The sequence below is a fragment of the Gorilla gorilla genome, chromosome 1 (assembly GCF_029281585.2).
Source record: "Gorilla gorilla gorilla isolate KB3781 chromosome 1, NHGRI_mGorGor1-v2.1_pri, whole genome shotgun sequence".
Lineage (NCBI taxonomy): Eukaryota > Metazoa > Chordata > Mammalia > Primates > Hominidae > Gorilla > Gorilla gorilla.
This window is the reverse complement of record NC_073224.2, coordinates 81,873,464-81,899,137: the sequence shown is the minus strand read 5'-3', so window position 1 is coordinate 81,899,137 and position 25,674 is coordinate 81,873,464. Positions and strand designations below refer to the sequence as shown.

Below are 25,674 nucleotides of genomic sequence, written 5' to 3'. Positions count from 1 at the left end.
TGCACATTATAAGCATTTAGTAAATATTGAGTTTTTTTGTTTGTTTGTTTTTTTGTTTTGAAACAGAGTCTTGCTCTGTCGCCTAGGCTGGAGTGCAGTGGCGCGATCTCAGCTGATTCTCCTGCCTCAGGCTGCTGAGTAGCTGGGATTACAGGCATGTGCCACCACGCCCAGATAATTTTTGTACTTTTAGTAGGGACGGGGTTTCACCATGTTGGCCAAGCTGGTCTCGAACTCCTGACAGCGTGATCTGCCTGCCTTGGCCTCCCAAAGTGCTGAGATTACAGGCATGAGCCACCACACCTGGCCTGAGTTGCTTTTTTAAAATAAATAAAGATTTAATTCACATACCATCAAACTTGTCAAGTTTTAACTGCAGGATTTAACCAAGTGCCCTGCTGCAAGCTGCCAGTATATAACATAATGCAGGCAAGTGAGGTCCCATTGGAAAGGGAGTTATCCAGGCTGGGAGAAAAACTTGAGAGAAATGGGCACTTGCATGAAATCCTATTGCTGTTCCCTAAACCTACCCTGTGATCTTATGAAAAAACGAATATCATGTGAAATGGTTTCATTTCATTTGATTGTTAGTGAAATGTTTTAAATAATTATTTGAATGCTTTAGAAATTAATGTATCGTTATTTGTAATTAGAATTCAGTTGTGCACTCTGCTCAAAATGAGACAAAGTGAAGCATTACTCATGTTTTCAGGTAAGTATGAAACTCTTCATTTTGAGTGATAACAAATATCGGTGAATGCTTACAAGCACTTGAAACATTTACTTTTGGTTAGGTAAAATTTAATGTGAATGTGATGGCGGTGGATTTTAGTTTCAAATGAGGTAAAAAGCTGAATTGTTAAAGAGTTGCATCTATTCTTTCATAGTCTGGAATCTACCTCACCCTCATTCTTTGTGGTGAGTTGCAAATGAGGCAGCAAGATACCCAGCATACCTGTTAAGCAAGTATTTATGTCCCACTGGTTTTTCTTTTTTTAGTTTAATGCTAGGTTTTTTTTTTCTTTTTTTGAACAATCTGCTTTCTGAGGTTTTGAATTTTCCTAGCAACTGCTAGGAGAGATAGGAAAGATAATGAGCTGAATGGCTGGTATTCAACACAAGAATAATGGTGTTCTTTATTTACCTTTGCATAATTTTAAAGAGAACAAGTTTACTTATCTTTTACTTGTTCTTTTCCCATTGTAAAAACTAGACTATTCTGAAATACAAATTCTGAAAAGCTTTCTTCTGATATTTCTATGGTTTCTCATTCATATTTTCTCTTTTGTTACCTCACTTAGAGCACATGGGCTTTGTAATGTACACTGCTAAGAGTAGATAGAAACCTGCTTGGAATATTGATTTTCTGTAATTAAGAATGTATTTATAGAATTTTATCTTTCTTATAGTTCTATTTTTTTTTTTTTTTAAGATTCAGCGTCTTATTCTATCACCCAGGCTGGAGTGTAGTGGCACAATTGCAGTTCACTGTAGCCTGAACCTCCTGGGTTCCCCGCAAATAGCTGAGACTACGGGAACTTGCTACCATGCCTGGCTGATTTTTCAATTTTTTGTAAAGATGTAGTCTCACTATGTTGCCCAGGCTGGTTTTATAATACTGGGCTCAAGCAGTCCTCTTCCCTCAGCCTCCCGGGATTATGGGTGTGAGCCACCACAACCAGCCTTTCTTATAGTTATTTATCTCACTGTGAACACTGAACATTTTGTCATTTTGGAGATCCTTAACATTGAGTCATGTATACTTTGTGAATGTTTGCATAGAGTTACCTAGGAACATCTGGAAGAATGTTCATGAAAGATTAGAGGAGGGCCAGTCATGCAGGAGGAACAGTTTCTCCAGGGTGCTACCCATCTATATGAGGGTTGCAGAAGACCTTTCTGCCCTCTAAACCATATTTCTTTTTTTTTTTTCTTTGAGACAGAGTTTCACTCTGTCGCCCAGGCTGGAGTGCAGTGGTGCAATCTTGGCTCACTGCAACCTCTGCCTCCTGGGTTCAAGCGATTCTCCTGCCTCAGCCTCCAGAGTAGCTGGGACTACAGGCACACACCACCATGCCCGGCTAATTTTTTTGTATTTTTATTAGCGACGGGGTTTCACCGTGTTGGCCAGGCTGGTCTCCAACTCCTGACCTCGTGATCCACCCACCTTGGCCTCCAAAAGTGCTGGGATTACAGGCATGAGCCACCGTGTCTGGCCTAAGCCATATTTCTCTTGTAGTTGTTTTGTCTTTCCGTCTGATCTTGATTTTATGGGTGACGTGATGAGAATATTCAACAAGTAGAATATGAGATATAGGAAAAAGGTCTTGACTGCTACTCTCCTGAGTTGAGATAATTTTTTTTTTTTTTCCGAGATAGAATTCTCCCTCTGTCGCCCAGGCTGGAGTTCAGTGGCACAATCTTGGCTCACTGCAACCCCTGCCTCCCGGGTTCAAGCGATTCTGCTTCAGCCTCCTGAGTAGCTGGGTCTACAGGCGTGCGCCACCACGCCTGGCTAATTTTTGTATTTTTAGTAGAGGTGGGGTTTCACCGTATTGGCCAGGCTGGTCTCGAACTCCTGACCTTGTGATCCACCCACCTCGGCCTCCTAAAGTGCTGGGATTACAGGTGTGAGCCACTGTGCCCGGTGAGGTGAGATAATTTTTATACTTGCTGCTTTGACTGATGTATAAAAAAATGCTACTCCCATAATGAAACTACTTTGCTGCATTGGAGAGAACACAATAGAAAAATAGCCACATCTTATTCAAGCTTTTCTTGATTTTTGTTTCGGCTGTCTCTAAATTTGACACTTGAGAATAGATGGTTTATTTGACTCATAGTATGACCCAGGTATGCTTTTGTTAAAAAGAACAGTTCTAGGAGGATGACTGTTGGGACAAAATTAGCTACTAGTATGGAATACTCTTTCAGTGTAAAATCTCAGAACAACATTTAAAAATCATTGGAGATATTTTATTCATAAACATTTTCTTAATAAGATCCAGAAAGGGTTTATAAACCTAATAAACCTATTTGATAGGTTCTATCAAATAAACCTATTTGATATCTTCTATCAAATAAACCTATTTGATAGGAGGAAATAGGAATAGGACACGTTGCTTTTGACTTTCTATACCCCTGTGGAAACCAGGAATCTATTCTCTCCCTCTCAATTTACATGACCATGAGGAAACTGAAACCTAGCGAAGTTAAATGACTTGCCCGGGGACAGACAGCTAGCTAGTTCCTGCTTGAACTGAGGACCATCTATTTGGTTACCGGGAGTGTGGCTGGTTTCTGTTGCCTGTTTGATACTCTTCTCCTGGTAAGTTTTAGCAGCAAATGGTATTTGTCCACACCACAGCCCTTGATCTCAGGTAATTCTCCACACCACTGCCTTCTTTTTTTTTTTTTTTTTTCCCAATGCAGTTGCGTGGTGTGAAGGCGATAACTGCAGACACTCAGGTGTAAACAACCCAGGGAATCGATGGGTTGGGGGGATGGTAAAACAAGAGTTCGTAGACAGGACTGTGTACAATAGCTTCTGAAGTTTTGGAGGGTATTGGTGTAGCTGTTATTTCTGAGACTGGAGAAAATGACGGTAGAGTGACAGTTTCTCTAATCATCAGTTTTCAAAGAGTATGTTTTTCGTTGGAACCACAAATATAGTACACTTAATAAGGGGAAACGAAACCTTGAATTTTTCCTTCCCAGACTCTGAAAAGTAAAGTAAACTTTAAGGAACATTTTAAGGGTGACAAAAGGTGAAGATTGCAAATCAAACTTAGAGTGTCCTTGCTCAAGAAAATCTGTGCACTGCAGCTACAATAGAGGACCACTTGGGTTTAGAAATGACATGTTATTAATAATTCTAGTCACTGTGGCTAATTAGAACAATCTGTTGAAGGTTATAAATTATAGAAGCTTTTAAAAACATTTATCTAAGAACCTGTGTAGAATTCTAAAAGGACTGAATTATTTGAAGTTATTAGTTTCTGTGTATGTAAACTTAAACTATTTTTAAAGCCTTTGATTATTTTTCTAAAAAAGTTTTTGCGTGCTTATAGCCTGATGCCGTAAATGTTTTATGAGTTTAATGTACAGCACCTCTAGGTGCTATTTAAAACTGTTTTTTCTGGTCCTTTTCTTTTGGGTTATAAGGGTTCTTCGTAACCAAGAAGATTACCTATGGTTACGCTGAATGCTCTCTCCCAGGGTGCATAGGCGCTGCTGAACTGCGGTTATAACTCTTGTTTGCCCCTGGGTGGTTGCCAGCAGGGAGTAAGGCATTGTGGGAAGTACTTTCTTTACCTTCCACAACAGGTGTCTTTGTCAGTGCACCTTATTCAGATATCCATGTGTGGAAGCTCTGAGTCACTGAATAGCAAAGAAAAATATGAAAGCAAGAGGAATTGCTTTCACATCTAGAAAATGTTGCAAGATAATCTGAAATCTTCTGGTGCTGGTGAATGCATGAAGAGGTTCACAGTATCTTTTAAAGTACTTCTGAAAAGATAAGGAGTTTAAAAGGTATGAACTGCCTGGACACCTTATAATGCCTTGTCTCCTGATTATCATTTAATTTTTACCTGGTTAGTCAGCGTCAGGATAAATGTGCAGGAAAAAAATGTTAACGAAAATAATGCTTAACAGACAAAGCAGCACTGTAGAACAAAAATGAAGTAAAAATGCTTTACTGACTCCAACAAGGGTCAAACACAGTTTGAAGCTGTTTTAATCGTGTGGATTTATTTAAAATATTGCATTTTTTTGTTTAAATAACCTTATTAGATTTGCTTGTTTCCTAGCAATAAGGTGCTTTTCCCTCCTTCCTTGTGCTCTTATAAACTAGAATGCTATAGCAGTTGTAAAACTCTACTAATTACATTTAAATGGGACAAGGTGTTAAACATGTAATCATGTTAATGTAGATGAAAAAAATACTTTCGGAAAACATGGGAAAATAACACTATAGATCTCATTCTGAGTTTTGTTTTCTGAAAAGCAAACAAATTTAGGTAACATAATCCTGCTGTTGGTAATGAAGACTAAACATTTCAACTGGTTGAAGTGTTTTATTTCAACTTATTTCTTTTGATTTTAGACAAACTTGCCAAATTAATTTCTAGTTCTAACAAAGAATATTTCTCATAGTAAGTACTGCAGTGTCATGATCTAGAAAAAGCAGGGAAGATACTAGCTTAATTAGGAATATTGAAAAACAACTTCAGAGAAGCCTTATCTGTCTTCCCCTCATTTTTATTTGCTTAATCCTTTTTCCATGAAATTAGTATACATTATATTTCCTGATCAAGCAACTTTGTAATGGTGATTATGGGCAGCTTTCAAACTTTTCATCTGGAAATATAGCAGTTCATTTATGGTCTCCAGCTGTAATTTAAAAAGCACTACTGGTGGTTAAGCTACCAACAGTTAATGGCTATCTACTGATTTGAATAATTAAAAGAAACCTCTAGCCTTAAAGATAAAAGATGAAGAGAACTTTTATCTATGGGAGCAAAACAACCAGTTTATAAATGAGACCCTTGTATTGCTTTCTGAATAACAACACAAAACTAAATTATGCTTAAAATACTTATTTTTTTTAGTAGGAAAAGGGAGTAATGATTATTAATTGATATCGCTGTCCCTGTTTCATTTTTATGTTTTGGCATTTTTTTCTTTAACAGAAATACTCAGAGGGGAAAACTTTTTTTTCAGACTTCAGGAGATCACTTGTAATTGTACTATGAATTCTTTAAATTCTGAAAAATTAAAATGGTTTTCATCTGTTTATTTTCTAAGATTACAAAAAAATAAGCGTTAAGAACACTAAGAAAATTTACTTCTTCTCCAAGAACAATCTTCATGTAATAATACTGCAGTAAGAAAACGAGCTATTATGAAAATTTTTAATTACCAAGAACATAACACAAATCATTTTTTTTTGTTGTTGTTATTGCTATAGGATATTTCTAGTTAGGAAACTTTATTTCTTTTTTGAAGTTTAAAGGTTTCCAAAAATTGAATTTTCCAGCTTCTCTGTTATAAATGCAGAAGGTGTTTACAGTGTATACTTCCTGCATAGATAAGAAACCTCTTTTAGTTTCCTACTGGGGGTGAATTGCTAGCCAAGCCTGTGATAGCAGCTGCTTTTTTTTTTCTTTCTCTCTCTTTCTTTCTGGATTTTTGACACTCCACCCCCTCGAACTCAGGTGGGTGTGTACACTGGCACTGAGCTGCAGTAGGATTTTTCCTTGGATAGTCTGGTCTGGAGCTGGGACAGCAGCTGCTGCTGTGGAAAGGCCAGCTGGCAAGATGATGGAAGAAATCTCCATTATGGTAGCCTATGACGCCCATGTTTTCAGCCAGCTGCACGATGAAGACTTCCTCACTAGTCTGGTGGCCATCAGCAAGCCCAGGTCTATGGTAGGTGGTGCCTTGCACACTACTCTGGGACTGTATCTTCTTTTCTAACATAATATCTATACTCCTGTAGCAACTGAGGCATAACTTGCTGTTGGCTTTGTGTTATGTCTACTAGTTTTCAAAGATTTATTTACATAATTAAACACTCATATAACAGTAGCACACTTAAAATGTTAGGCTGATGCTTTCATATATAATGAGGTTGAGAGGAATTTTAGCGTGCCAAATATCACTTTGTCTTAAGTTTCTGCCTTGTAAATATGTATATAATTATCAGGTAGGGGCTAGTTATATTTACATAGCATACAATTGAGGCTCATAGAAGTGTAACATTTCTACCAGTGAGTCATAACATCAACTGAGAATTGAGCTACCTAAAAATCAGGTAACTTTCAGGGTCTTAAATTATTACTAAGAAGAACTATTAGGAAAATAACAGTACAATTTTAGTTTGGCTTTAATATTTGTAAAAAAAATTTGCCATTCTCTCAGGATCTTAGTGTGTGTGCATGTCCTGGCATAATCAAAAACGGAAGTTCTTGCAAGTGTTTATTGTTTCTTCTCTTAGATGTCATCATTATAATGGCTATTGAGTTTAAGATATCAACGATCTATACCTCTGAAACCAACTTTTTTTGTGAGATGGAGTTTTGCTCCTATTGCCCAGGCTGGAGTGCAATGGCATGTTCTTGGCTCACCGCAACCATTGCCTCCTGGGTTCAAGCGACTCTCCTGTCTCAGCCTCCCTAGTAGCTGGGATTACAGGCGTGCGCCACCATGCCTGGCTGATTTTGTATTTTTAGTAGAGATGGGGTTTCTCCATGTTGGTCAGGCTGGTCTCAAACTCCTGACCTCAGGTGATCCGCCCGCCTCACCTCCCAAAGTGCTGGGATTACAGGCATAAGCCACCACGCCCAGCCCCCAAAATCAACTTTTTAACTACAATTGTAGTAACTTCTTATTATATTTAATATGACTCATCACAAACAACAGAATGAAAGAGTATATCATAACATTTAAACCTAACTAATATGAAGCCCTACTTCTCTATTTTAAGGCACAGGAACCTTAAAAACATGGCTATTTCTTGAAACAACAAATTACAAAAAATAAAAATAAAAAAATAAAGGAGAAAGCTATAGATTGATTTTAAAAGACTTAAGGGTTATATCAACCAGATGCAATAAATCAACCTTGTTTAAATGCTAATTTGAACAAAGTATAAGAAGATCTGTAAGATAATTGGGAAAAATTTGACCACTCATTACGTATTTAATAATGATATTAAGAGAATTATGTAATTTTTTGTGCATTGATTTTTTTTTTTTTTTTTTTTTTGACACGGAGTCTCCCTCTTGTTGCCCAAGCTGGAGTGCAGTGACACGATTTCGGCTCACTGCAACCTCCGCCTTCTGAGGTTCAAGCGATTCTCCTGCCTCAGCCTCCTGAGTAGCTGGGACTACAGGCACCTGCCAACACGCCTGGCTATTTTTTTTTTTTTTTTTAAGATGGAGTCTCGCTCTGTTTCCCAGGCTGGAGTGCAATGGCGCGATCTCAGCTCACTGCAACCTCTGCCTCCCGTGTTCAAGTGATTCTCCTGCTTCAGCCTCCCGAGTAGCTGGGACTACAGGTGCACACCACCATGCCCAGCTAATTTTTGTATTTTAGTAGAGACAGGGTTTCACCATGTTGGCCAGGGTGGTCTCAAGCTCTTGATCTTGTGATCCACCCGCCTCGGCCTCCCAAAGTGCTGGGATTACAGGCGTGAGCTACGGTGCGCAGCCTTTTTTTTTGTATTTTTAGTAGAGACGGTGTTTCATCATGTTGGCCAGGATGGTCTCAAACTTCTGACCTCATGATCCACCCACCTTGGCCTCCCAAAGTGCTGGGATTGCAGGTGTGAGCCACTGCACCCGGCTGATACTATGATTTTTTTAAATGGTCATTTAGAGATATATATTGAATGGTTTTGGATGAAATGTCTGCAGAGATTCAAAATGAACCAGTAGATTATGTGTTGATAATTATTGAAACTGGGTGATAAGTATTAATACATAGTGATTCATTATATTCTCTCCACTTTTGTAGAGATGCTGGAAGACAAAAAAAAGCAAAAAGATTTGCAAAAAGCAAAACAGATATAAAACTGTAATATACTCAATAAAACTGTAATATACTCAGCCAGGTGTGATGGACCACTCCTGTAGTCCCAGCACTTCGGGAGGCTGAAGCAGTCAGATCACTTAAGGCCAGGAGTTCAAGACCAACCTGGCCAACATGGTGAAACCTTGTCTCTGCTAAAAATAACAAAAATCAGCCAGGCATAGTGGCGCATGCCCATAATCTCAGCTACTCAGGAGACTGAGGCATGAGAAATGCTTGAACCCAGGAGGTGGATGTCACGGTGAGCTGAGACAGAGCAAGACTCTGTCTCAAAAAAAAAAACAAAAAAAACCATAATATATTTGTGGAAGTGTTAATAGAGAAACATCTGGCCTGTTGCATGCTTTCCTTGTATAATATACATAATTTATGTTTTTATAATTACATATATTATATGAAGATTATTGCCAACCCCCTAGTTAACTACAATATACACTATAACTGAATCAGGATAGGATAATCCACGGTTGTAGATAATCTTTAAATTTTATTTTAGTCATTGATTTTACAATATTTCAACATGAAAGCTTATCCAGAGAATTCAGAATATGGCCACGTGCTGTGACTCATGCCTGTAATCTCAACACTTTGGGAGGCCAATGCAAGAGGAAGAGGATTCCTTGAACCCAGGAATTCAAGACCAGCGTAGGCAACATAGAGAGACCTCATCTCTACAGAAAAAAAAAAGAGGATCTTGACAGGACCATCATAAATAAATGAAACAGAATTCTCTTTTTTTTCTTTTCTTTCTTTCCTTCTTTCTCCCTCCCTCCCTCCCTCCCTTCCTCCCTCCCTCCCTCCCTCTCTTCCTTCCTCCCTGCCTCTCTTCCTTTTTTGAGACAAGGTCTCACCATGTCACCAAGGCATGAGTGCAGTGGTGTGATCATAGCTCACTGCAGCCTCAAAGTCCTGGGCTCAAGCAGTCTTCCCACCTCAGCCTCTCCTGAGTAGCTGGGACTACAAGTGCACATCACTGCCCCTGGCTAATATTTTTTTAAAGAGGTAGGGTCTTGCTATGTTGCCCAAGCTGGTTTTGAACTCTTGGGCTCCAGCAGTCCTCCCACCTCAGCCTCCCAGAGTGGTGGGATTACATGTATGAACCATCACACCCAGCCAAGAGCCTCTTAAGAGGTCTGAGCTGAGTCTTCAAAAACTAACAGGAGTTTTCTAGGCCAAAGGAGAGAAGAAACAAATACAGAGATGTGAAGCAGCAGAGTATAGAGGACAGTGATGGCTGAAGAGGTGGACAGTGACCAAGTCACAGGGAACATCCTATGCTCAATAAGTATAGGACATTGTGTGTTTGTATGTGTATGGACACAGGCACATAAGAGACTGGGAGGGAGAAAAAAATGAATGAATTAATATAAATGTGCTTATCAGGAAACACTCTTCCATTTGTAGATTGTGTGTATATTATGCCTCAGTGCAACGCTAGCTGCACCAAAGGGAATTCCCACTCCTAACCCTGTAGCTCATTTTTAAATAGAATTTGTTGACTAATATGGAAAAGCCTTGGAGTTCTGATAGAAACACATAATATTGTTTTATATATCAAACTTTTAAATAATGCAGATCTTGGGGTATTATAAAACTTTCCGAAGATATTTAGTTTTATCAGATTTGAAATTTAAAATCGTCTTTTGGAGGTAATATTTGGGTTTGGTCCATCTGGAAAAGTTATTCTAAAATTGTGCAAGATAAAAATACATATCATTTGCTTTTTTTTTTTTTTTTTTTTTTTTCAAATATGGAGTCTCGCTCTGTCACCTAGGCTGGAGTACAGTGGCACGATTTGGGATCATTGCAACCTCCGCCTCCTGGGTTCAAGCAGTTCTTCTGCTTAAGCCTCCCCAATAGCTAGGATTACAGGTGCTAGCCACCATGCCCAGCTAATTTTTGTATTTTTAGTGGAGACAGGATTTCACTATGTTGGCCAGGCTGGTCTTGAACTTCTGACCTCAAGTGACCCGCCCACCTCAGCCTCCCAAAGTGCTGGGATTATAGGTGTGAGCCACCATACCTGGCCTCATTTGCTTTTAATTCCATGTTGATTTTTTTGCTTTGAGATGAACATTTTTTCATCAAACATTTTGTTTTTTTGTTTTGAGATGCAGTTTCGCACCTGTTGCCCAGGCTGGAGTGCAATGGCACGATCTCAGCTCACTGCTATCTCTGCCTCCTGGGTCCAAGAGATTCTCTTGCCTCAGCCTCCTGAGTATCTGGGATTATAGGCATGCGCCACCATGCCTGGCTAATTTTGTATTTTTAATAGAGACGGGGTTTCTCCATGTTGGTCAGGCTGGTCTCGAACTCCTGACCTCAGTTGATCTGCCAACCTCGGCCTCCCAGAGTGCTGAGATTACAGGTGTGAGCAACTGTGCCCAGCCAAGATGAACATTTTAAATCAAATGAAAGAAATTCTCAGATTTTTTACAGTATAAAATTCTTCTCAATCTGATAACTGCACTGTGAAGCAAATTACACTCTTGCTAACTTATAAAATCCTCCTTAGGTTTGGGTTCATTATTAAGGGTATTTAGAAACTTTCTTAGTACAGGCTTAATTAAATATCTTTCTGTAATTGGACTTTGTTGCATAATGGGAGGTGTTTTGATTCCTTGAATGGTAAAAATCTGATTAAATACAGTGGTTCTCAGGTGTGGATACTGCATTTTTTTCTTATTCATAAGTAACCCTGTGTCTTTCTTATGTTTTTGATAGGAATCTGTAGTAAAATATAATTGCAAGCTGTTACACACACAAAACTGGAAGAAAATTTGACTAAACAATACCTGCTGTTGCCACATGTTATGTATGAAGGGGATTTTTCTGTTCTATTCAATCGTTTAAAGGCTTTAATTGTTTATGACCCACTAAATTGAATTCAGAAATCTCTCTATCCACACTTTGGAAAATATGATTATATCCTATTGAGTCCTTAAAAATAAATGATGATGCAAGAAAATCACAGACCCCTTTATATAAATTACAGATAAGAAAAAACAATAAGGAAGCCAAGCATAACTTCTTACGTCTTCCATATCATACACACATGAGCAAAGTAAGAAATTACCTAGACCAATATTGTTTACTGTGATAACCTAAACAAAAGCCTAGTCACTACTAGCAGAACATAAAACCTTTTTTTTTTTGGAGACAGAGTATGGCTCTGCCACCCAGGCTGGAGTGCAGTGGCTTGATCTCTGCTCACTGCAACCTCCACCTCCCAGGTTCAAACAATTCTGCCTCGTCCTTTTGAGTAACTGGGACTACAGGCACACACCACCATGCCTGGCTAATTTTTGTATCTTTAGTAGAGATGGGGGTTTCACCATGTTGGCCAAGCTGGTCTCGAACTCCTGACCTCAGGTGATCCACCTGCCTTGGCCTCCCAAAGTGTTGGGATTACAGGCGTGAGCCACCACGCCTGGCCTCTACTGGGGGTTTTAAAGTTACACAGTTCTCAGTTCAAGTTTTAGATTCGCTACTTACCAGTGAGCTAAGTAACTTCTCTAAGCCTTGGTTTTCTCATCTGAAAACTGAGAGACATAATAGTATTACCTCATTGGAATACCATGAGGTTATTTGAGAGCACTTGTAAAGTATTTAGCACAGTGAAAGCTGTAACTAATTGTCTCCTTTTCTAATAAGGGAGGAACTAATCAGACTATTTGGAGAAGGTCTAAAGGAAGAAGTGGGATGAATAGATAAGGCACCCTGTAGATGCAGGAGGAGTTGGGAGGACAAAAGGAGAAAATGAACTAGTTGGGTTACCCTGGAGAATTACTTTGCTTGATTAGGGAATCACTATCAGGATACCAGTCCTACAGGAAACTTGAAGCCTTCTGCCCTGAAGATGGTGCTGAAGATCTTAGGTTTGAGCTCAGAAGGGTGGGAAGGCAATGTAGAACCAATAGAAGGGAGTATATATAGGCCAAACCTTCTGATGAGTAGATGAGATCAATTACTGCAGCAGGAATCTTGCAGTAATGAACTGGCAGGGCCCACATTGACCAAGGAAAAAAATTGTAAAGGACATTAGAGCAATGCAAGTAAAAAGAGATGACAAGTGTCTGGACTTAGACATTTGACAGTGGGAGTGTAAATAAAGAGATTAGTCTACACATGTTGGTTAGTTCTCACAAAGGGAATATACATTAATATTATTTAGGAAGAAGCAGCAACTGATGTTATGAGAAGAGTAAATGATTGAGATAAGTTGAAAATTAAGCTTCCAGCCATACAAAAGTGGAGATTGCTATAGTGTCAAAAGTCTTTGGGAATGGGAAAGTTAGGTTATCAAGAATAGAATGGAGGAAAAATGACCCATTCTGGCTTTACCATGTTCCACATCTAGAAATTCAAGGTCACAGTATCACGGTAAGAGAATTGATTGTCCAGTGGTTAGAACACTGCCCTTTAACAAAAGCCATTTAATCAGACTAACACATGGCTATACTATATTGGCACTGGATAGATATTCTTCACTGACAGAAACCAAAATAGCAGCACTGTGCCAGCAAAGGAAGGGAGCTCTTTCTTGGAGCTACAGTTTCTCTTTCTATAAATGGGAGATGAGGGTAAGCATTCTGTAATTACTTCCTCCTTATCGGATTGGCACAGATTTCATCAAGCATGCCAAATTAAAAAACAAAATTCAGAGCAATTCCATATGTCAGAGATGGGGAAAACAATAAAATCAATACTGTTATTTCTAAATCTTTACTAGATATACATTTCAAATATTGATTAGAATAAACATAACAATTAAGATTCATCCATATTTTTTAAAAATGTTATCTGAATATTTTTTATTCTCATTGTTACATAGCAAGTGCACATTTTGGCACTATATCAATTTCAGTTCAGTTCAAGCATCCAACCAATCATTTGGTTGATCAGTTCTAATGAGTTAAGGTTCTTATAGTTGCAAGTAATAAAATCTTGGGCTATCTTAAATAAGAAAGGGATTTTATCACATGGACAGCAAAGTGTGTTCCTTTAAATGCAAGGGCAGTTCATCTAGGCAACAGAGCTGGTACTGGACTGATGCTGGCAACCATTCTCCCTATCTCTTGCCATCTAATTAAAACTTCTCTCTTGACATCTACTTTATTTCTCTGTCTCCAACTTCTTGGCTTCTTTATTTCTATGGCAGAATATTGCTGCTACACAGCATCCAGATTTATAGTTCTACCATCTGAATCACAACTCCATATTTCTTTGGTGAGAATCTGACCGAATAATGTTAGGTGAGTTTTGTGATAGTATAGAGCAGAGCCCCTGAGCACACACTCAAACTAAACTGCCTGGGTCCAATCCTACCTCACTTGCAATTAGCTCTATGACTTTGGGCAGATTACTTAATCTCAAACTTCATTTTTCTCATCTGTAAAATTGGAGTCTGTAAGAGAAAGTAGTCCTGACTGAAATCGGCCAGAAGTCCCTCTCATGTTATATCTAAAGTAAACCTATCTTTAACTGCCAAGCTGTGTTTCGTGTTTCTTTCCTCTTTCTTTAACTCTTACAGAATCATGTTAGTAGTACCTGTAAGATTTAATCAAAATTAAGTTTAAATTTAAATTAAATCAGTAATATATGTAAAGCACTTAAGAAAATTAATTGTCAATATATGTAAAGCACTGGATACCTAGCACATAGAAAGTGGCATGTGTATGTTAGTTATTATTCCAAATTGATTCTTTTATTATTTATGAATGAATGAGACAAGGTCTGTCGCTCACTGCTGCCTCAACCTCCTAGGATCAGGTGATCCTCTCTCCTTAGCCTTCCAAGTAGCTAGGTGTACAGGTGCATGTCACCGTGCCTGGCTAATTTTTTATTTTTGTAGAGATGGGGTTTCACTGTGTTGACCAGGCTGATCTGGAACTCCTGAGCTCAAGTGATCCTCCCGCCTCGGCCTCCCAAAGTGCTGAGATTACAAGCGTGAGCTACCACAGCTGGCCTGGTTAACAAATTTAAAATGATGATTAAGACCAGGCGTAGTTGCTCACGCCTGTAATCCCAGCACTTTGGGAGGCTGAGGCGAGTGGATCACGAGGTCAGGAGATCGAGACCATCTTGGCTAACACAGTGAAACCCCATCTCCACTAAAAATACAAAAAATTAGCCGGGCATGGTGGCGGGCGCCTATAGTCCCAGCTACTCAGGAGGCTGAGGCAGGAGAATGGCGTGAACCTGGGAGGCGGAGCTTGCAGTGAGCCGAGATCGCACCACTGCACTCCAGCCTGGGCAACAGAGCGGGACTCCATCTCAAAAAAAATAAAAACAAAACGATGATTAAATTATTAGAGAAACCAATTTTTTTTTTTTTTTTTTTTTTTTGAGACAGAGTTTTGCTCTTGTTGCCCACGCTGGAGTACAATGGCATGACCTCAGCTCACTGCAACCTGTGCCTCCCAGGTTCAAGCAGTTCTCCTACCTCAGCCTGTGGGTAGCTGGGATTACAGGCATGCACCACCACGCCTGGGTAATTTTGAAATTTTAGTAGAGAGAGGGTTTCTCCATGTTGGTCAGGCTGGTCTCGACCTCCCGATCTTAGGTGATCTTCCCGCCTTGACCTCCCAAAGTGCTGAGATTACAGGCGTAAGCCACCGCGCCCAGCGAGAAACCAATATTACATCAAAACTCACCACAGTGCGCAAGCTCAACATGTAATCAAATTGTAGTACTCAAACTCATTGCAAGGACTTCAAGCTTATTTACAAACAGGATTTACAGCAAACAAAACAGTGTAGCCCTTTAATTGTAATGCCCACAATAGGATTTCTGGCAGGCTGAAATATAGAAGCCCTCTTATCCGACACAGTCAGGGCTGTAGTTGGTTTATAGAAAAAGTTGGTTCAGGAGAAGAAGGATAAAAATTGCTACATACTAACTTAAACATTTGTTTTTACTTAAAACTTCCATTATCAATTTTGCTTTAAGGCCTTTAATGCTCTTTGTTTGCATCGGAATTCTGAAATCCATATGCCTTCTAGTTTCAGTTTCCTTAAGAGGGGCAGTAAATTAATAAATGTGTCAAGCAGTCTAAGGGCAAATTTGATAGAGATTTTCATAACTTTTTTCTTTACATTTTTTATGGCAGCATTGCCACCATTTAATTCTTTTTTTTTTTCTTTTTTTTTGAGACAGGGTCTCATTCTGTCTGGCGTGCAATGGCGCAATCTCGGCTTACTGTAACCTTTGCCTCCCAGGTTCAAGCAATCCTCTTGCCTCAGCCTCGTGATTAGCTGGGATTTCAGGCATGTGCCACCACGCCCAGCTAATTTTTGTATTTTTAGTAGAGACGGGATTTCACCATTGGCCAAGCTGGTTTCAAACTCCTGACCTCAAGTGATCTGCCCACCTTGGCCTCCCAAAGTGCTGGGATTATAGGCGCGAGCCACCATGCCTGGCCTCACGCTTTGGCTTTTGTCCATGTTCCATTGACCAAACAAATCAAAAGGCCACTTCCAACATACTGGAGAAGAAAAGGGTACTCCACAATAGGAGTTGTGGGAGGAGAAAGTGAGTATTTGCTGAACAATAGTCTACCACATATATAATTGACCTAACTGACCCTTCATATGATCACCATGGTTAGGTTAGCTGTGTAAAATATATAAGCACTGTGTTTCTCAATAGTACACTTATATAATATTCACAAAAATTGCACATGCACAGATTCATCATCAAAAAATGACATATACTCATTGAAAAATGAGATAAAATTGAAAATTCAGACTTACCAGTCTTTTACCATTATTCATTTTACTGGAAACTTTAAAGTGAATTGGCACTCTTTTTTCCCCATCCCTTCCAAAGGTAATTAAGAAACAGAAATCTCTTGCCAATGTTTCTAGGGTATGCCAACATTGTTATCTCAACCTGATCCATATTTATAGCCCAGGGATTTGCAAAAACTTGGGGGAAGTCATGGATTCCTTTGGCAGTGTAGTTAAGTCCATGGACCCCTTATCAGAAAAAAATGTTTTTAAATGTGTAACATAAAATAGATAAGACTACAGAGGAAATCAATTGTATTTAAATACAATTACTAAAATAGGCCAGGTGCGGAGGCTCACACTGTAATCCCAGCACTTTGGAAGGCTGAGGTGGGCTGATCACTTGAAGTCAGGGGTTCAAGACCAGCCTGGCCAACATAGCAAAACCCAATCTCTACCAAAAAAATACAAAAATTAGCTGGGCGTGGTGGCATGCGCCTGTAATTCCAGCTACTCGGGAGGCTGAGGGAAGAGAATTGCTTGAACCTGGGAGGCAGAGGTTGCAGTGAGCTGAGATCACGCCACTGAGCGAGACTTCATCTCAAAAGAAAAAAAAATACGATTACAAAAATAGACAGAAATCAGATTTATGATATAGTAATAAGTACTTCTTTATTAAACACATTAAATAGCAAGAAATGGTAGTGAGGCTACTATAAATGCAAAATAATTTTGAGATATATGTAATACATATAATGTGAATGAAAATATCTGTGGTATCTATAGGTGGCAAAATCACAAATAACACAGTGGATTATTGGCTACATTTATAATGGAAGGAATTGATAAATTTCAGTTAGAGGTTCAGGAAAATAGTTTTTTTCCATCTAAGTTCAATTCAGTGAACTCCCTTCACATACCCCTAATATAACCTTTATCTGATACTGTCTGAGACACAAAGATTTTTACAAGTCTTTTCTTTCCTTACAGTGGGCTAGGAGAAATCTTGATCATGCCTTCCACTTTCTCTCTTCCTCTTAATGGTGTAGAAAATTACTTGTGTGATTATTTAATGAATCTCTCATTAACCTATAACTTCCCTATGTCAGGTTTTTTTATTTTGGAAACAGAATCTCACTGTGTCGCCCAGGCTGGAGTTCAAGTGATTCTCATGCCTCAGCCTCCCAAGTAGCTGGGATTACAGGTGTGCACCACCACGCCCAGCTAATTTTTGTATTTTTTTAGTAGAGATGAGGTGTCCCCATGTTGGCCAGACTGGTCTCAAACTCCTGACCTCAAGTGATCCACCCACCTTGCCTCCCAAAGTGCTGGGATTACAGACGTGAGCCACCATGCCCGGCCAGCTATTTCTGTTTTTACCGTTGTATTTCCAGCCCAGCATTGTGCCTAGGGGAATTATACACACTGTGTACATATTTAATGAATATATTGGGGGAAGATGAAATCCCACATAGTTATAATCATAATCTTCAATATGTTTGTGACAATTAAATACATTCATGTGTGTGTGTATGCATAAGATATGGAATTTATTTTTAAATCTTTTTATCCTTAGACCCATATACTAAGTTCTTATGATTGTGGAATCAGGTTAGAGTCTAGCTGAGTACTTAATTAGCTCTTTTGTTTTCTTTTTTTGAATTTTTGTTTTATTTTTTAATTTTAATTTTTTTTTTTTTTTTTTTTTTTTGAGATGGAGTCTTGTTCTGTCACCCAGGCTGGAGGGCAGTGGCGTGATCTCGGCTCACTTCAACCTCCGCCTCCGGGGTTCAAGCCATTCTCCTGCCTCAGCCTCCCGGGTAGCTGGGACTACAGATGCCTGCCACCACACCAGGCTAATTTTTGTATTTTTAGTAGAGACAGGGTTTCACCATATTGGGCAGGCTGGTCTCGAACTGTTGACCTTGTGGTCTGCCCGCCTCAGCCTCCCAAAGTGCTGGGATTACAGGCGTGAGCCACCGCATCCGGCCCTGTTTTATTTTTATTTGAGACAGGGGTCTCTCTCTCTGTTACCCAGTCTGGAGTGCAGTGGCGTGATAATGGCTCACTGCAGCCTCGAAATCCTGGGCTCAAATGATCCTCCTGCTTCAACCTCTCAAGTAGTTGGGATTACAGGTGCATGCCACCACACCTGGCTAATTTTTTTGTTTGTTTTTTTTTTGTAGAGATGGGGGTGTCTCACATTGTTGCTTAGGTTGGTCTTGAACTTCTGGCTTCAAGCAATCCTCCCACCTCAGCCTCTCATAGTGCTGGGGTTACAGGCATGAACCACCGTGACCAGCCTTTCTATTCTTTTTTGAGATAGTGTCTCTTACTCTGTCACCCAGGCTGGAGTACAGTGGTGCAGTCACGGCTCACTGCGGCCTCAAATGCTTGAGTCCAAAGTGATTCTCCCTCCTCAGGCTCCCAAGTAGCTAGGACTGCAGGCACATACCACCATGCCCAGCTAATTTTTTCCTTTTCTTTTTGTTTTTGTAGAGAGGGAGCCTCACTATGTTGCTTTGGCTGGTTTCGAACTGCTGGGCTCAAGTGATCCTCCTGCCTTGACTTCCCAAAGATTACAGGTGTGAGCCACCACTCCCAACCTTAATTAGCTCTTAACTGTTTCAAAAAACAAACAAACAAACAAACAAAATGCAGTGATTATTTCTGTTATACCTTTATTTAGTGGTTCATTTAACATGTATACCTCCTACGTGCATAGCACTGTGTTAAGCTTTGAGACATCGTCAAAGAGATAACAGTCCAGTTTGGGAGACAGCCATGTAAACAGCCGTGTTTGAGTCAGTGATGTGAGCACTGTTAGAAATGTGTAGGTGCTGTTTGTCCTATATGCTCCTGTCACACCTTGCACCCTGTGCACTAACTGAAATGGGATATTCTATCTGCTTTTCTGAGTTGTACACTGAAGTTCATTTTCCTTGTGGGTTGTTTTATTTCTTCTCTCTCTCCCTACCATAGTACCTGGCACATAGTGTCAGCAGCCAGTAAGGTTCTAATTATTGAATAAAGGAATGGTGGAGATAATTAGAGATATTTTCGTAAAGATGTAGACACTTTTTAAAGTACAGGTTTTGATTTTTAAGCTCTTACAATTTTACTTTATAAATAATACATGCACACAGTATCAGAATTTCAACAAATATGAAATGATATCCAGTGAAGTTACCTACCGATTCCTGTTTTCCCAGCAGTTTTAGTAGTTTTTTTTAGAAATATCCTTCTATAAATATTTTTATACATGCAAACAAATTTATATGTGTTCTCTTTTTACAGAGCTCTTGGTGGCCCTTTTATGTTCTGTACTTTGCTTTTCTCACTTAACAGTATGTGTTGATTTTTCTATGTCAGTTCACGAAGGGTGTCCTTGTTCATTTGAAAGCTACATAGTATTTCACTGTATAGATTTCTATAATATGTGTAACCAACTCCCTCCCACTCTGTGAGTGTGTAGGTTGTTTTCAATATTTTGCTCCTACAATACTGCAGTGAGTAATCTTACATAACATTTCACAAAAGTGTGTGAGTATATCTGTAGATTAAATTCCTAGGAGTGGAACTGCTGGGTTGAAGGATACATTCATTTGTAATTTTGATAGATAAGGCCAAATTGTTTTCCTTAAAGGTTATATTAGTTGATATAACCACCAGCAGTGTATATCTGTGCCTATTTAAAGGTGGAAACTTTTGAACAGGAATCTAAGAAAAAATAGGAATTTATCAGGTTGTCAGGGGACGGGAAAGATGTTCCAGGCAGAAGGAATAGCACTTTGAGAGGCACGGGATAGAAAGATGGCACAAGAGGAATTTTAACTTATTCCATCTGGCTAAAATGTAGGGGGTAGGCCAGGAAATAGAGAGTGGGAGTTGATCATGATAGGTTTTGTATGTAATGCTGAGTAACTGATATTTTAAATTCTATAAATGAAGGTTTTGAGTAGGGAAATGATATAATAAGGTTGATTAATGTATTTTATTAAAAGAATAGCTATTTGTGTGTATTTATTTAAATTGAAGTTAGCCAAAAAGGTGTAGTCCCTAAAGATTTTTCTTGCTTTTTTTGTTTGTTTGTTTGGAGACAGGGTCTTACTCTGTTGCCCAGGCTCGTGTGCAGTGGTGATCAGATCATAGCTCACTGCAGCCTCGAAATTCCAGGTTTGATCCTCCCACCTCACCCTCCCAAGTAGCTGGTACTACAGGCACATGCCACCATGCCTGGCTAATTTTTAAAACATTTTTTGTAGAGATAGGGTCTCGCTATGTTGCTCAGGCTGGTCTTGAACTCCTGGCTTCAAGCAATCCTCCAGCCCCAGCCTCCCAAAGTGCTGGGATTCCCAAAGTGCTGGGATTATAGGCATGAGCCACCACGCTCAGCCTTTTCTTGGATTTAAATGAGGTTTTCTTTTTACTAAGGATTCAAATAATATGTTGACTATAGAAAATTTTGAAAACACTTAGAAATAAAAACTGAAACACAGAAAGAAAATACAGAAGTTACTCATAAGTTTACTACTCTGAGGTAATCTCCCTATCCAAATAATTCCTGTTATCTATAAAACAATAAAAGAAAATCAATATATGTATTAGGTGGGTTAGAAAATACAAAGTGGGCCACAGTCCGGGTGGGCACGGTGGCCGCGGTGGTAGCTGGAGCCTCTGCGACTACACCTCCAACCGGCCCGGAGCCCGTGGCTTCTCTGGCTCCTGCAAGCATCTCGCGTGGTGGCTCTGGCCAGCTCCAGCACTCGGGTTGGGCCGGATGACCAGAGGCCTGTAGCTACCAGCTGCCCTCTCCCGCCTGGGCTCAGCCACCACCCGTGAGCGAACTCAGCCCGGGACACAGCACACTTATCAAGTGGGTCCCATTTTTAGCCACGATTGCTGAAAAGTCTAGTGGGAAGGAACCAAGTGGAGAGTCAGAGGGAGAAATTAGTTTCTATTTCCAGCTCCACCACTATAACCCCTGGTTGAAGAAATATGAATATCAACACGAAATTGTTCATCAGCGTTATTTGTGCCAGCTTTTTCACCTTCCAGCTTCTTTTCTACTTTGTAAGTTACTGGTTTTCACAAAAGTTTCTCCAAGTTACAATAGTCTTAGCTTTGAAAAGAAGATTGAATGGAACTCAAGAGTGGTATTTACATGCCATTCTTTGGTGGTTGGTGTTCTTGGCCTGTACATTTTCTTATTTGATGAGGCTGCTAAAGCTGATCCACTTTGGGATGGTCCATCACTTGCAAACGTGAATATTGCTATTGCTTCAGGCTACCTCATTTATTTATTTATTTATTTTTTTTGTGATTGAGTTTTGCTCTTGTTGCCCAGGCTGGAGTGCAATGGCACGATCTTGACTCACTGCAACCTCCGCCTCCCAGGTTCAAGCAATTCTCCTGCCTCAACCTCTCAAGTAGCTGGGATTACAGGCGCCCGCCACCTCACCCAGCTAATTTTTTTTTTTTTTGTATTTTTAGTAGAGACAGGGTTTCACCACATTGTCCTGGCCCCGAACTCCTGACCTCAGGTGGTCTGCCAGCCTCAGCCTCCCAAAGTGCTGGGGTTACAGGCATGAGCCACCACGCCCAGCCAGGCTACCTCATTTCTGATTTGTCCATTATCATTTTGTATTGGAAAGTGATTGGTGACAAATTTTTTATAATACATCATTGTGCGGCCCTGTGTGCATACTGCTTTATACTGATATTAGTGAATAAGAAGTTTAATTTGGCATAATTTCTTCAAGAATCAGATATATCGAAACATCTCTCCAGATCACCCATTTGGAATCACGATATAAATAATTATAAATGTTTTAAAAACTGCTTCAGTTCTCTTGGCCACTGAAATCACAGGCTTAGCCTGGCTGTGTGTGGATTGGCAAGCTGAATGTTTAATTATGTGGGGTGACTATTATTTTCTCTTTGGACTTTTATGCCTTTAAAATAAAATAAAATAAAATAGAAAATACAAAGTGGTTTCCAAAGACAATCACTTGTTAAGAGACTCTTGTGATTCCTCCTAGGAAGAAAGAAAAAAACAAAAGTGATGCATATACCTGCATAAATTACAGCATAATTGTTAACGTAGAGCTGTACAACAAATATCTTCTCTTAAATATATGAATGTCTTTTAAAGACAGACAGAACTGTTTTATTTTCTTTGAGGGCCTCACTACAAGCCTTTTAGATAGATCCAGATAACATGTTCTACTTTCCCTCTTTGCAACACTTTGCTATCAGGTACTTCCTAATCAGGATCTCGACAACTATCAGCCACATAGAATACTTGGAAGGAGGTTAACTTTTCATACTCAAAAGCTCTCTCCTGGAAGAATCCTAATATTATTAATAGCAAGTCTTCCACTTGTAGGGCCTGTTGGAACAGTTTGTGACAAATCCTTCCCAGACTGTTCTTTGAGTATACAAATTAATATCTCCAAGTCACTGATACTCTGAGCACATGCATCCTGCTGCTAGGGAAGTGCATTAAGGTACCTTCAAAACCTTTTTTCCTCTGTAATTACATCCTAAAAATTACACTGGAGGGAGGGCTGGGGTGGAGGGAAGGTCCCAGGTGCATTTACTGAGCTATCTGTCAAAGTCCACCAAGCTAGTAGATTGTGACCACAATTTTGATAATTTCGGATTCCATATCTGCAAGGCAGTGTTAAAACTAAACAATACTTGATAAATGCTAGAATCGGGATAATTCCTCTAAATAGTTAACATTTAACCAGAAGCTCTACAGTGCTCTCCAACCTAACAGTCACACATTAATTTATTCCTTCATGTAAAAGAATCATTTTTATTGCTGCTGCCTGAAAGGTACAAATTGCTTGGGTGTAGGCTGCTCAGCTTCCTTCTTACTAAAGAGACAGGAAATATATCTTCCATTTAAAGTGTTAATGGCATCTGTAAATGTGTAGTCCAATTTGTTATTGACTTGAACTCTTCAAAGATTTGAGAAACAAGGTTTAACTTTAGCACTCAAGATTGTTACACAAGAATTAAATGTTTTCAATGACTACGTTTTGTAGTGTTGGGAAGGGTGCAAAAAGGAAAGAGAAGGCTGGAAAATAAATATATTTTATCTAAGAGGGCATGACTGAGTTGGCTAAGCTTTCAATTTCATTTTTCTCTTAGGAAAGACTTTCACCTATTATGTTACAATGTGTGCTCACATTTCCTGATTATGGATCGAAATGGAGCTTGGAGCACTACATTTGGTGCAGGAAAGGACTGTCGAGACTAGAACCAAGTTGGGTTTTTTGTTGTTTTTGTTTGTTTGTTTTGTTTTGTTTTGTGTGTGTGTGTTTGAGACAGTTGCTCTGTCGCCCTGGCTGTAGTGCAGTGACACGATCTTGACTCACTGCAACCTCCGCCTCCCAGGTTCAAGCCATTCTCCTGCCTCAGCTTCCCGAGTAGATGAGATTACAGGTGCTCACCACCATGCCCAGATAATTTTTGTATTTTTAGTAGAGACGAGATTTCACCATGTTGGCCACGCTGGTCTCAAACTCCTGACCTCAAGTGATCTGCCCACCTCGGCCTCTTAAAGTGCTGGGATTACAGTCGTGAGCCACCGTGCCTGGCCCCAAGTTGTTTGTTAACAGACACCTGCCAAAAGACGAGGACTTCCTCTGAACCCTTATCAGGTCAAAACATGGTAGATATTCTACTAAAATTGGTCAAATAAGTAAATGAAATAAATGAATGAAAATTATTCATTCTTTCAAGTTTGTTTGGAGAAAATAATGGAAACCATTCAACTTGAGAATAAAGTGTTTAAAATATTTATAGGCTGTACAAATTTGAAGTGCTATTAGTATCCCACTATTAAGTGCCACTTGTTACATTCCGCTAGATAATCTAGAAGGGGCAAACAAATAAAAATAATTTAAGACAAAAGTAATAATTCCACCCAGGGTGAAATGGCATTCAGCCTATTCTAATTCTTTTTTTTTTTTTTGCTTTTGGAAGATTTTTTTTATTATTATACTTTAAGTTCTAGGGTACATGTGCACAACGTGCAGGTTTGTTACATATGTATACATATGCCATGTTGATGTGCTGCACCCATTAACTTGTCATTTACATTAGGTATATCTCCTAATGCTATCCCTCCCCACTCCCCCCACCCCACGACGGGCCCCGGTATGTGATGTTCCCCTTCCTGTGTCCAAGTGTTCTCATTGTTCAGTTCCCACCTATGAGTGAGAACATGCGGTGTTTGGTTTTTTGTCCTTGTGATAGTTTGCTGAGAATGATGGTTTCCAGCTTCATCCATGTCCCTATAAAGGACATGAACTCATCCTTTTTTATGGCTGCATAGTATTCCATGGTGTATATGTGCCACATTTTCTTAATCCAGTCTTTCATTGATGGACATTTGGGTTGGTTCCAGGTCTTTGCTATTGTGAATAGTGCCACAGTAAACATACGTGTGCATGTGTCTTGATAGCAGCATAATTTCTAATCCTTTGGGTATATACCCAGTAATGGGATGTCTGGGTCAAATGGTATTTCTAGTTCTAGATCCTTGAGGAATCGCCACATTGTCTTCCACAGTGGGTGAACTAGTTTCCAGTCCCACCAACAATGTAAAAGTGTTCCTATTTCTCCACATCCTCTCTAGCACCTGTTGTTTCCCGACTTTTTAATGATCGCCATTCTAACTGGTGTGAGATGGTATCTCATTGTGGTTTTGATTTGCATTTCTCTGATGGCCAGTGATGATGAGCATTTTTTCATGTGTCTTTTGGCTGCATAAATGTCTTCTTTTGAGAAGTGTCTGTTCATATCCTTCACCCACTTTTTGATGGGGTTGTTTTTTTCTTGTAAATTTGTTTGAGTTCTTTGTAGATTCTGGATATTAGTCCTTTGTCAGATGAGTGGATTGTAAAAATTTTCTCCCATTCTGTGGGTTGCCTATTCACTCTGATGATAGTTTCTTCTGCTGTGCAGAAGCTCTTTAGTTTAATTAGATCTCATTTGTCAATTTTGGCTTTTGTTGCCATTGCTTTTGGTGTTTTAGACATGAAGTCGTTGCCCATGCCTATGTCCTGAATGGTATTGCCTAGGTTTTCTTCTAGGGTTTTTATGGTTTTATGTCTAACATTTAAGTCTTTAATCCATCTTGAATTGATTTTTGTATAAGGTGTAAGGAAGGGATCCAGTTTTAGCTTTCTATGTATGGCTAGCCAGTTTTCCCAGCACCACTTATTAAATAGGGAATCCTTTCCCCATTTCTTGTTTTTGTCAGGTTTGTCAAAGATCAGATAGTTGTAGATATGCGGCGTTATTTCTGAGGGCTCTGTTCTGTTCCATTGGT

At 39.5% G+C, this 25,674-nt stretch overlaps 1 protein-coding gene across 16 annotated transcripts in view; it reads left to right on the top strand.

Moving 5' to 3' along the window:
- The window catches only part of RABGAP1L (RAB GTPase activating protein 1 like), an 815,258-nt gene that overhangs the window by 690,326 nt on the left and 99,258 nt on the right, over positions 1 to 25,674 (top strand). For 2 of the 16 annotated variants that reach the window (XM_063710720.1, XM_055366286.2), the window contains one exon: positions 6,219 to 6,432. The exons of 11 other annotated variants lie outside the window; for them this stretch is intronic. In XM_063710720.1, the coding sequence (XP_063566790.1) occupies positions 6,322 to 6,432 (111 nt within the window). In that variant the 5' untranslated portion in view covers positions 6,219 to 6,321. Of the gene's footprint in view, positions 1 to 3,048; positions 3,329 to 4,026; positions 4,534 to 6,218; positions 6,433 to 25,674 lie in introns of those variants that run through there. 3 more of the 16 variants (XM_031012370.3, XM_031012378.3, XM_055366299.2) reach the window with 3 other exon arrangements.